At 46.8% G+C, this 11,119-nt stretch overlaps 1 protein-coding gene across 1 annotated transcript in view; it reads left to right on the top strand.

Moving 5' to 3' along the window:
* The first annotated feature begins 9,241 nt into the window (after positions 1-9,241).
* Mtf2 (metal response element binding transcription factor 2) overlaps positions 9,242-11,119 on the top strand; it is a 52,934-nt gene continuing 51,056 nt past the window's right edge. The window contains exon 1 of the mRNA XM_042677654.1: positions 9,242-9,528. Within this exon, the coding sequence (XP_042533588.1) occupies positions 9,524-9,528 (5 nt within the window). The 5' untranslated portion in view covers positions 9,242-9,523. The remainder of the gene's footprint in view (positions 9,529-11,119) is intronic.

The following is an 11,119-nucleotide window of genomic DNA, read 5'->3' as shown; positions in this document are numbered from 1 at the left end:
AATGCCTTTCCAACTCAATGTGTTTTTCCCTACTCACCCTTTTTCTGTTGCTTTATTTATTTATTTCCAGTCTTGGGGCTTCAACTCAAGGCCTAGGCACTGACCCTGAGCTTCTTTTTGCTCAAGGCTAGCATACTTTAGCCACAGTGCCACTGTTTATGTGGTTCTTAGGAATAGAACCCAGGAATTATGTATGCTAGGCAAGTACTGTACCACTAAGTTGCATTCCCTGCTCTGTGTTGGTTTATTTTTTTTGTATAGGCTTTGTGTTCAGGCCAGTCTGAACTGTAATCCTCCTCTTTTGTGCTTCCCTATTTAGTTGGGGGAAAAAAATGTATCTCACAGACTTTTTCTGTCTCAGGTAGCTTTGAACTCATTTTTCAACCAACCATACTCAGCTTGTTTATCCAATAATTAGAAGAAAAAGAAACAAGTCATAGAATCTCTTCCACTATTTCTTTCTTTTTTTTTTTTTGGGTCCGGTCGTGGGGCCTGAACTCTGGGCCTAGGCGCTGTCCCTCAGCTATTCAGCTCAAGACTAGTGCTCTACCACTTGAGCTACAGCGCCACTTCCGGCTTTTTTCTTATGTGGTGCTAAGGAATCGAACCCAGGGCCTCAGGCATGCAAGGCAAGCACTCTACCACTGAGCCACCTTCCCAGCCATTGAAGACATTGAACATGGTTGAGAGAGGGTTGGGGAGAAGCTGGACATACTTTTTTTTTTTTTTGATCGGTCGTGGGGCTTGAACTCTGGGCCTGGGAGCTGTCCCTCAGCTCTTCAGCTCAAGATGAGTGCTCCACTGCTTGAGCCACAACGCCACTTCCGGTTTTCTAGTGGTTTATTGGAGATCAGAGTCTCACGGACTTTCCTTCCCGGGTGGCTTTGAACCGTGATCCTCAGATCTCAGCCTCCTGAGTAGCTAGGATGACCGGTGTGAGCCACCTGCACCTGGCTAAATTAAAGCCTGTTTTTTTTTTTGTCTGTCCTGGGGCTTGAACTCTGGGCCTGAGCTCTGTCCGTCAGCTCTTCAGCTCAAGGCTAGTGTTCTACCACTTGAATTACAGGGCCACTTCCGAAGCTGGACATATTTCTAGTCTCCATTTCCAAAGAACAGCAAGGCAGGGGCTGGGAAGGTGGCTCAGTGGTAGAGCGCTTGCCTTGCATGCATGAGGCCCTGGGTTCGATTCCTCAGCACCACATATGCAAAAAGAAAAAAGCCAGAAGTGGCGCTGTGGCTCAAGTGGTAGAGTGCTAGCCTTGAGCTGAAGAGCTGAGGGACAGCGCCCAGGCCCAGAGTTCAGGCCCCACAACTGCACCCCCCCCCCAAAAAAAAAGAACAGCAAGGCAATAGCCCTGTGCCTGAAGCTTATTCAGGTTGCACTGATGACTCCTGCAGTCCAGGAAGTCTTAGCAATACCACTTGTCCTATGAAGCCTCTCACAGTGAGACACAACCACCTTCTTTATCCCTGTTTTTGTTCTCTTTCTCTTTCCTTTTTTCCTTCCTTTTCTTTCTTTCTTTTTTGTCAGTATCAGTCTTGAACTCAAGGCTGTAGGCTTACTGAATTTGCTTGCTCACAGCTGGTGTCCTGCTACTTTACCCACACTTCCAGTCCTTCTGGCCAGCCTTTTATTTTTCATGGGATTATCCCGAATTTGGCCTCATTCCTGTGATTCTTCTCATTTACTTCTCAATTACTTTTTTGTTTAATATTTAAGTTGTATGCTTTTACTCAAAACATCCTTATTTGGGAGATGTACTGGTTTGCATATATGTTAACTTAGAAATATTTTATTTTTTAATTTTTGAATCAGTATACATTTGTTTTTTTTTTTTTTGGTCCGGTCGTGGGGCCTGAACTCTGGGCCTGGGCGCTTTCCCTCAGCTCTTCAGCTCAAGGCTAGTGCTCTACCACTTGAGTCACAGCGCCACTTCCGGCTTTTTTCTTTTTTGCTTATGTGGTGCTGAGGAATCGAATCCAGGGCCTCAAGCATGCAAGGCAAGCGCTCTACCACTGAGCCACCTTCCCAGCCCTCAGTATACATTTGTAACATGAGTTTCATTGTGATATTTCCTTACATGCACCCAGTACACATTGATCAAATTCACCCTCTACCATGTTTCTCTTCCTCCCTCAATTACTTTAATAATGTCAGATCTTCAGATACTAAGTACTCCAGACTGACTTATATATGTTTTTTAATAATGCTTGAATTGACTCTTGATGCTGTATAGCCCAGTCCTTCACATGCAAAATGTTCAACATTGTGAGCTAAATGATATCGATATTACTATTTATGTCAGAGCTACTTTGTGGCTCATGTTCTATTTATTTGTTTATTTATTGCCAGTCTGGGGCTTGAACTCAGGGCCTGGGCTGAGCTTCTTTTGCTCAAGGCTAGCACTCTACCACTTGAGCCACAGCACCACTTCTGGATTTTTCTGTTTATGTGGCACTGAGGAATTGAGCTGAGGGCCTCATGCATGCTAGGCAAGGACTCTACCATTAAGCCACACTTCCAGGACTGGCTCACATTCTTGGTAGATGAATTTTCAAGGATGGGACATAGAGAAAAATGAGGCTCTCCACCCCTCCAGTTGCTCAGTTGAGTTGACTATGACAGTTAAATATATAATAAGTGCTGTAAGAGAAAAACCATGAGCTGGGCACCGGTGGCTCACACCTATAATCCTAGCTATTCAGGAGGTTGAGATCTGAGGATCGTGGTTCAAAGCCAGCCTGGGCAGGAAAGACTGTGAAACTCTTATCTCCAATAAACCTCAAGTGGCTCAAGTGGTAGAGATTTTGCCTTGAGCTGAAGAGCTGAAGGACAGTGTGCAGGCCCAGAGGTTAAGCCCCATGACTGACAAAAACAAAAACAAAAAAATGAAGCATTTATGTACATTATATTTCTTTTTTTTTTCTTTTTGGGTCCGGTCGTGGGGCCTGAACTCTGGACCTGGGCGCTGTCCCTCAGCTCTTCAGCTCAAGGCTAGCACTCTACCACTTGAGCCACAGCGCCACTTCCGGCTTTTTTCTTTTTGCTTATGTGGTGCTGAGGAATCGAACCCAGGGCCTCATGCATGCAAGGCAAGCGCTCTACCTCTGAGCCATCTTCCCAGCCCTGTACATTTTATTTCATGTAGTATACAAAGTAAACTTTTTTGGTCGGCTGTGGGGCTTGAACTCTGGGCTTGGGCGCTGTCCCTGCAAGCGCTCTACTGCTTGAGCCACAGTGCCACTTCTGGTTTTCTAGTGGTTTATTGGAGATTAGAGTCTCATGGACTTTCCTGCCTGGGCTGGCTTTGAACCGTGATCCTCAGATCTCAGCCTCCTGAGTAGCTAGGATTACAGGTATGAGCCACCGGTGCCTTGCCAAAATCAACTTTAATAATGGTATTAGCTCCATTATATCTTTCCCTCCGTTCCTCCTTCCTGTCCTTCCTCTTTCTTTCTTGTCCTTGGACTCAAGGCATGGGTACTGTCCCTGAGCTCCTTTAGCTCAGGGCTTGCTAGCATTGTACCATTAGGGCTACAGGATAACTTCTGGCTTTTTCTGGATAAGTCTCATGGACTGGCTTTGATCAGAGATCCTCAGGTATCAGCCTCCTGTAGCTAGGATTACAGGCCCCAGTTACCAGCACCCTGCTACAAATGTGGTGTTTTTTTTTTGGTCCGGTCATGGGGCCTGAACTCTAGGCCTGGGTGCTGTCCCTCAGCTCTTCAGCTCAAGGCTAGCATTCTACCACTTGAGCCACAGTGCCACTTCCGGCTTTTTCTGCTTATGTGGTGCTGAGGAATTGAACCCAGGGCCTCAGGCATGCTATCTTCCCAGCCCCATAAATGTGTCTTTTTGAGTAACTTCATAGTGATACAACTTAGCAGCCCCTGGCTTTAGGTCCAGGCCACAGTACTGTTGCCTCTTACCCAGGAGTTTCATTGTTGAACTTAGGACAAAGCATTGCAGTATCTGGGCATACAACTGAGACATGCAAAGAAGGGGACTGACATCCTAAGGGGAGAAGGAATGACCAGTAGGAGGCAGGGGGCTGGCAAGTCAGTTCTCCCCCCTCAAGTCCCGTCCATGGGGAACCATCTTCTTTTCCTCTCTTACCACCTTTCCTGGAGCATAGAAACCTTCACTGTAGCCGGGCGCTGGTGGCTCACGCCTGTAATCCTAGCTACTCAGGAGGCTGAGATCTGAGGATCACGGTTCAAAGCCAGCCCGGGCAGGAGAGACCATGAGACTCCTATCTCCAATAAACCACCAGAAAACCGGAAGTGGCGCTGTAGCTCAAGTGGTAGAACACTCGCCTTGAGCTGAAGAGCTGAAGGACAGCGCCTAGGCCCAGAGTTCAAGCCCCACGGGCGACAAAAAAAAAAAAAAGAAACCTTCACTGTTATGGTGGTGATGATGATGATCATCTCTCTCTCTTCTGGCAGTACTGCGATTTGAATTCAGGACTTGTTACTTTACCAGGCAGGCCCTCTACTGCTTGAGCCATGCTCTAGTGTGCTATTCAGCTCCTAAAACCTCAGCTTTCTTCTCTTTCTGTGCAGCTCTGACCCCATCTTCTCTTTACTCTGGCACGGAAAGAGCCGTTGCTTTCTCGCTCTCTCTTTTGTTTTAAATTGTGAAAATACCATACAGAGGGGTTACAATTACGTGAGCAAGGTAATGAGTACATTTCTTTCTTTCTTTTTTTTTTGGGGTCCGGTTGTGGGGCCTGAACTCTGGGCCTGGGCACGATCCCTCAGCTCTTCAGCTCAAGGCTAGTGCTCTGCCACTTGAGCCACAACACCACTTCCGGCTTTTTTCTTTTTGGTTATGTGGTGCTGAGGAATAGAACCCAGGGCCTCAGGCATGTAAGGCAAGCGCTCTACCACTGAGCCACCTTCCCAGCCCATGAGTACATTTCTTATCAAGCATTGTTGCCTCCTCCTTTGTTTCCCCTTCCCATTCCTTCCCATCTCCACCTTCTCCCCTACTTTCTCTTCTTACCCAAGTCTCAAAACCTTGGCCAGGCTCAGGAGCCCTGATCTGTACAGGGGTTTATTTTACTTTATTTTTAATTTTTAAGTTGTTATTATAAATGTGATGAACAGAAGGGTTACAGTTACATAAGTCAGATAAAGAGTACATTTCTTTTTGGAGAATGTGACCCCTTTCCTTGCACTTTCACAGTTCTATAAATGAATTAAGTTTTTTCTCCTCCTGGGAGAGGGCAAGGGAAGGGGAGACATTGTCCAAAGAGAAATATACTCTTTATCTGACTTATGAGACTACAACTCCTCTGTGTATCACCTTTATAATAACAATATTTACAAAAATGCTTTTTCCTTTATCAGATAAAAAGTGTCTTAATTTCAGATGGATTACCAAATAAGGGGATGGATTTAGAGTAGTTTAGAACAAGACCAAGTTTAGAGATCATCTAGTCAAGTTCCCTTGATCTATACAGATGAAAAAATTGAGATTCAAGAGGGAAACGATATGCACCTGTTTACATGGTCTCCCATGTAAACAGCCCCTTAAAAGAATATTTTCATGGCTCGGAATGTGGCTTAGTGGTAGAGTACTTGCCTAGCATGCATGAAGCCCTGGGTTCAATTCCTCAGTACCACAGAAAAAGCTGGAAGTGGTACTGTGGCTCAAGTGGTAGAGTGCTAGCCTTGAGCCAAGGGACATTGCCCAGGCCCTGAGTTCAAGCCCCAGGACAGGCAAAAGAAAAAAAAAAAGAATATTTTCATTGTACCTGAAGATTTCCTGTGTTAGGATTTGGGGCAGAGCTCAGCTGCATGATGCATTTCCACGTGGTGCTGACTGAGGTTCTTTTTGGTATTTAGCAAGTATGTGGCTTGAAAGTCAGTTCACTTGTGTTTCACATTGCCTGGAGGGCTGAAAGGCTGGGCTCCACGGAGACTATTCAGAGCCGTACATGTGACTTCAGCCTGAGTATGATCTAAGAGAAGTGGACTTCTTAATTGATGGTTCAGGAATCAGACCAAAAAGAGAAGCTGCCAATTTGGAGGCAGGTTTTTGTGATGTAGTCCAGGCTGGGCTCACACTCAAAATTCTCGTCACAGCCTCCCAAATGCTGGGATGACAGATGTCAGTTCACCACTGGCTAAACTGATCATTTCAAGGTTAATTTCCTAGTTTCTTTTAAGGATATGATATAGATCCTGTTGTCTTAGTGGGATTTGACTTTTTTTTTTTTTTTTTGCCAGTCCTGGGGCTGGGGTTTGTACTCAGGCCCTGGGCACTGTCCCTGAGCTTCTTTTGCTTAAGGCTAGCACTTTATCACTTGAACCACAGTGCTACTTCCGTCTTTTTCTGTGTATAGAGGTACAGAAGAATTGAACCTAGAGCTTCAGGCATGCTAGGCAAGCTCTCTACTACTGAGCCACATTCCCAGTCCTAAATTTGACTATTTTATCTCTCCTGATTACTTGGAAGTTCAGATTTTTCTTTTTTTTTTTTTTTTTCCCGTTGTGAGGTCTGAACTCTGGGCTTGGGTGCTGTTCTTAAGCTCTTCAGCTCAAGATAAGCACTCTACCACTTACTTGAGCCACAGTGCCACTTCCGGTTTTCTAGTGGTTAATTGGAGTCTCATGTACTCCTTCCCGGGCTGGCTTTGAACCACAATCTTCAGATCTCAGCATCCTGAGTAGCTAAAATTACAGCTGTGAGCCACCAACACCCAGCCAAAGTTCAGATCTTTTAAGTAAACAACTCAGGTTTCTGCTTGGAATGTGGAACTTATGCTTGAGTGACTCCATTTTGGGTCTGCTATAGATTCTTTGCCTTTTTTTTTTTTTTTTTGCCAGTCGTGGGGCCTGAACTCTGGGCCTGGGCGCTGTCCCTCAGCTCTTCAGCTGAAGGCTAGCGTTCTACCACTTGAGCCACAGCACCACTTCTGGCTTTTTCTGCTTATGTGGTGCTGAGGAATCAAACCCAGGGCCTCATGCATGCAAAGCAAACACTCAACCACTAAGCCACCTTCCCAGCCCCTATAGCTTCTTTGATATGTGCAAAAAGTGACTTGAGGGAATGAAGGCCTTTTGTGACAACTTTATTCTTCTAAATGCATATACCAGGGGCTGGGAATGTGGCTTACTGGTAGAGTGCTTTCCTAGCATGGATGAACCCTTGGGTTCGATTTCTCAGCACCACATAAACAGATAAAGCTGGAAGTGGTGCTGTGGCTCAAGTGGTAGAGCACTTGCCTTGAGCATAGAGACACTCCAGAACAGGGCCCAGGCTCTGAGTTCAAGCCCCAGGACCAGCAAACCAACTAACCAACCTATACACATAACAATTACAATACTCATCACATATTCAGCATTTAGTTACTTAATATGTCTTATTACTGCATGCATTTTTTCCATTTGATTATTCCTTGAGAGTCACAATAATTTAATAAATGTCTGGTAAGGATAAATCTTTTGTCTCTGTTAGCAGTTCAGTTGGACTCTAGTGTCTATATAATTTAAATAAATATTTCTAGTATTTATTTTTTTTATTTGGGCAATTTGAATTCCTGTGTGTGTGCGCGTGTGCGCGCGTGTGCGCGCGCGCGCGCACACGCGCGCGCACACACACACAGGTGCTTGTATCGGCCCTTGAGCTTGAACTCAGGGCTGAGGTACTGTCCCTTAGTTTTTTTTTTTTTTCAACTCAAGGCTGGTGTTCTACCACTTGAGCCACAGCTCCACTTGTAGCTTTTTGCTGGTTAGTTTGGAGTAAGTCTCCTGGACTTTACTGCCTGGGTTGGCTTCAAACCGTGATCCTCAGATCTCAGCTTCCTGAGTAGGTACACTTAGAGGTGTGAGCCATTGGGAGCTAGTTTTTAACTCTGTTCTTGTAGACCAAGTATGTTTTTACCAGGTGCTTGTAGACCAAATATATGTTTTTCCAGGTGCTTGTGGCTCAAGCCTATGAGGGGTACTTGTGCTTCAGGCAAGTGGGTCACAATCCATCCAATGGAAGGAGACATACCTTCTAGATTACCATAGAGGGCAGTTTATGGTGGGGTGACTCATGGGAAACACTCTTTCACCAATTGCCTGAGGGGAAGCTGTTTCTGATGCTACTGCTGAAAGCCTCTGGGGGGGGGGGGGTGCTGGAGAAGTTACCTAAGCACAGGATCCTGAGTCCTAAAGATGAGGTAGCTGAAACAGAGAAGCTGAAGTAAGAAAAACTTAAAAAGATTAAGACCATTATTTAGGAGAAGCAAGAGGAAAAGTATAACCGGAGTGCTAAAAATGTCGAACGATAACTGAACAAAAGCATCCATATTGGATAAAACGAGTATACTTATCTGTCAGATCTGGAGCACCTAGTTTCAGGGAACCCCTTCTCAACTATGAACAAAGGAAGCTAAGGCCACAAGAGGTACTTTTTAGCAGAGAGGAAAAACACAAAACAAAAACAAAAACCAACACCCATAACCCAGGGGATTCATTATCCCTGTGAAACAATAGAGGACAAAAACCATGAAATGATGTAAAAATATTGCCACTGAAGTATAAAGATACTACGTGTGGTTACAAAAAGGAGCCAGGTTACACCTTCACATTCTAAGAGATAAGCACTGCGGGGGGGGGGGTAGTTTGTAACTTGGGACCCCAGTGGGCATTAGATCTGAGGCTGCCCTAGAAGCGAAGTTTTCTATTCCTAAAATGAACCGCAACTGCACGGACAGCATCTTCAGATTTCACTACAAAGGAGGGAAGCTTGCAAAGCAGGTTAGCAAAGCGGTTGGGGGGGGACGGATAGGGGGGGGTCCCCAACCTCAATTCCTTTCACCGTCAAAGGAAAAAGAAAAAGTCTGACAATCTTCCAAGGAAGCAGGTCCTCAAGAGGAGTGCGAGGCTGCAGAGTAAAAAGTGAGGCCCTGGACCTCCTCCCTTGCCCAGGGGCCCGGAAGGTGAAAGAAACGTGCTTCTGCGCAGGTGTCCTCCACCCGCAGGAAGCCGGCCTCGCACGACGGGCCGAGCCGGGCTCTCTACGGGGACACCGCAGGTCAGGCCGGACGCCGGCAGAGAAAGGAGCGCCGGCGGCGGCCGGGCTCTGCTCTCACCATTGTGTCGGCGCCGACGGCGGAAGAACCCGGCTTGCTGCGGCGGCATTAAAGAGTCCCTCTTTGTTCATCTCCGGCCGCGGACGCAGGACGCCGTGTTCTTCCGCGCGGGCTGCGTAGTCCCCGCCCCTCCACGGCCCTGGAGCGCAGCCATTCGGCCCCAGTGTGGCTCCGCGCTCCCAGAATGCACCGGCAGTCCGCGGGAAACCAAAATGGCGAGGGGCTGTAGCGAAGTGGTCTGTGTTTGAGGCCGGTGTGAGAACGCTCGCTCGTCTCCCTCCCCACCGACCTCGGTTTGTTCCCGCGTATGTGCGGGGCTCCCGGTGGGGCGGTGCCCGGTCAGGACTCGGACTCGCCGGAGAAGCGCCCGCGGGGCCGAGAGGGGTTGTGTTTTCCTTCCTGTATGAAGCGGTTGGCACCACTGAAGTGACCGAATGAGGTGAGGGACGGCGGCCAGGGACGGCGGCCGCGGCCGGCTCTCCCGCAGGAGGCCGGGGAGGAGGAGAAAGGACGCGAGTGGACGGGGAAAGATGGAGGACCGAGGTGGGGTGGGGGCTCCCGTGTGTGGGTGCCGTGGCGGTGGCATTTTCGTTGAAAGAAGGGGTCGGTCTGTAGACGGTTGGACAAAACGGGGGTACAAGGAGGTGCCAGGCTACCCGGAGAACCCGTCAAACGTTGAGACGGGGAAGCTCTGGTGTGGAGGGCAGGAAGGAACCCGGGGGCGGGAGTCGGTGGATGGGGCTGGCCGAACCTGGTGACGAGGGGCTGGGGAAGCGAGGGGAGGAGCCGCCAGGAAATGGGGGACTGAGGAAGATGCGAGGGCCTAGTGAAGCGGCTGCCTGGGGCCATGGGGGTCGCTAAGGGAAGTAGCTCTGGAAAACCAAAGGGTGGTGGGAGTGGAGGAAGGGGGGGTTCTAGTGAGCCGGCTGCAGAGAATCTAAGGATCTGGGGAACACTGAAGTGGAGCCTGGAAGCCAGCTTGGGAGGCTTAAAGGGGAACAGGTACCATATATTTGGAGTGCCCCCCGCCCCAATCTGAGGAGTGGCTCCTAAGTCTGAGGAGCGCCCCCAAATCTGAGGCATTTCTTCTGTTCAATTTAGCTCTACTTTATCTCCCTTTCTAAATTTATCATTGGTATTGTGTTCAGTTTCATAGCCTATTGGTGAAAAGTATTGGTTTAAAGGATTTTTTTTTCACTAATTAGCCAAGATTTCTTAACATCATATTTCGTTAGTGCCAGAACTCTTTTACAATCTGGTGTCCTTGGTTATGTCTTTGGAAGCCATTAGCAGGAACAGATGGATTTATTGGGAGGGGGGTGTGATTTGAGGAATAGTGAGGATTCGTGAACAATGGGAAAAGGACCGTGGAATGTTTAACTTCGATTAAAGATAGAAACTGTATAATACGAATTCAGGTATGCAGACGTAGGTAGACCTGTGCATAATATATAGGAAAGCACCATATGAGGTCAGCACAGAGCTAGAGATATGTAAATAGTGTCTTAATTTAATTTGACTTCAGTTGCTCCAATAGTACTTTCCGCCTTCAGATTGCTTCCATGTGACCCTCCTGTGTTCTACCTTGTGTACAAGCTGTTTTGGCGTCCATGTTTTCATTTTCCTTTGAAGAGTCCTTAATTTTTTAAAGCAGCAAATTGCAAAAGCAGATAAATTTAAAAATATTTATTGTAGACAAAATACACTTAAATTTCTAAGTGACCTTTTAGGATGTTGGACAGTGCTTAAAATGGAACCTTTTTTTTTTGTTTTTCTTTAGTCTTCGAGGTGCGTTCCTAGTAGTAGTTGAAGCAAGGAAAGAATTGATTTAAAATTTCTTGATGTAGACCATTATATTTTCTATTGAGAATGTAATTACACTCCCAAATATTTGCAGTGAAGCCTGAGAAGGAATGCATTTTTTTTTTTTCCAGTCCTGGAGCTAAGGAATCGAATCCAACCTTGTCTTTTGTTTTGAATTCCTACATATGAAAATGTATTTGAATTCACACATTAAAACTTACCTACAA

This window comes from Dipodomys spectabilis, unplaced genomic scaffold (genome assembly GCF_019054845.1).
Source record: "Dipodomys spectabilis isolate Male_0828 unplaced genomic scaffold, ASM1905484v1 ptg000002l, whole genome shotgun sequence".
Lineage (NCBI taxonomy): Eukaryota > Metazoa > Chordata > Mammalia > Rodentia > Heteromyidae > Dipodomys > Dipodomys spectabilis.
This window is presented reverse-complemented; position numbering and strand designations above follow the sequence as displayed.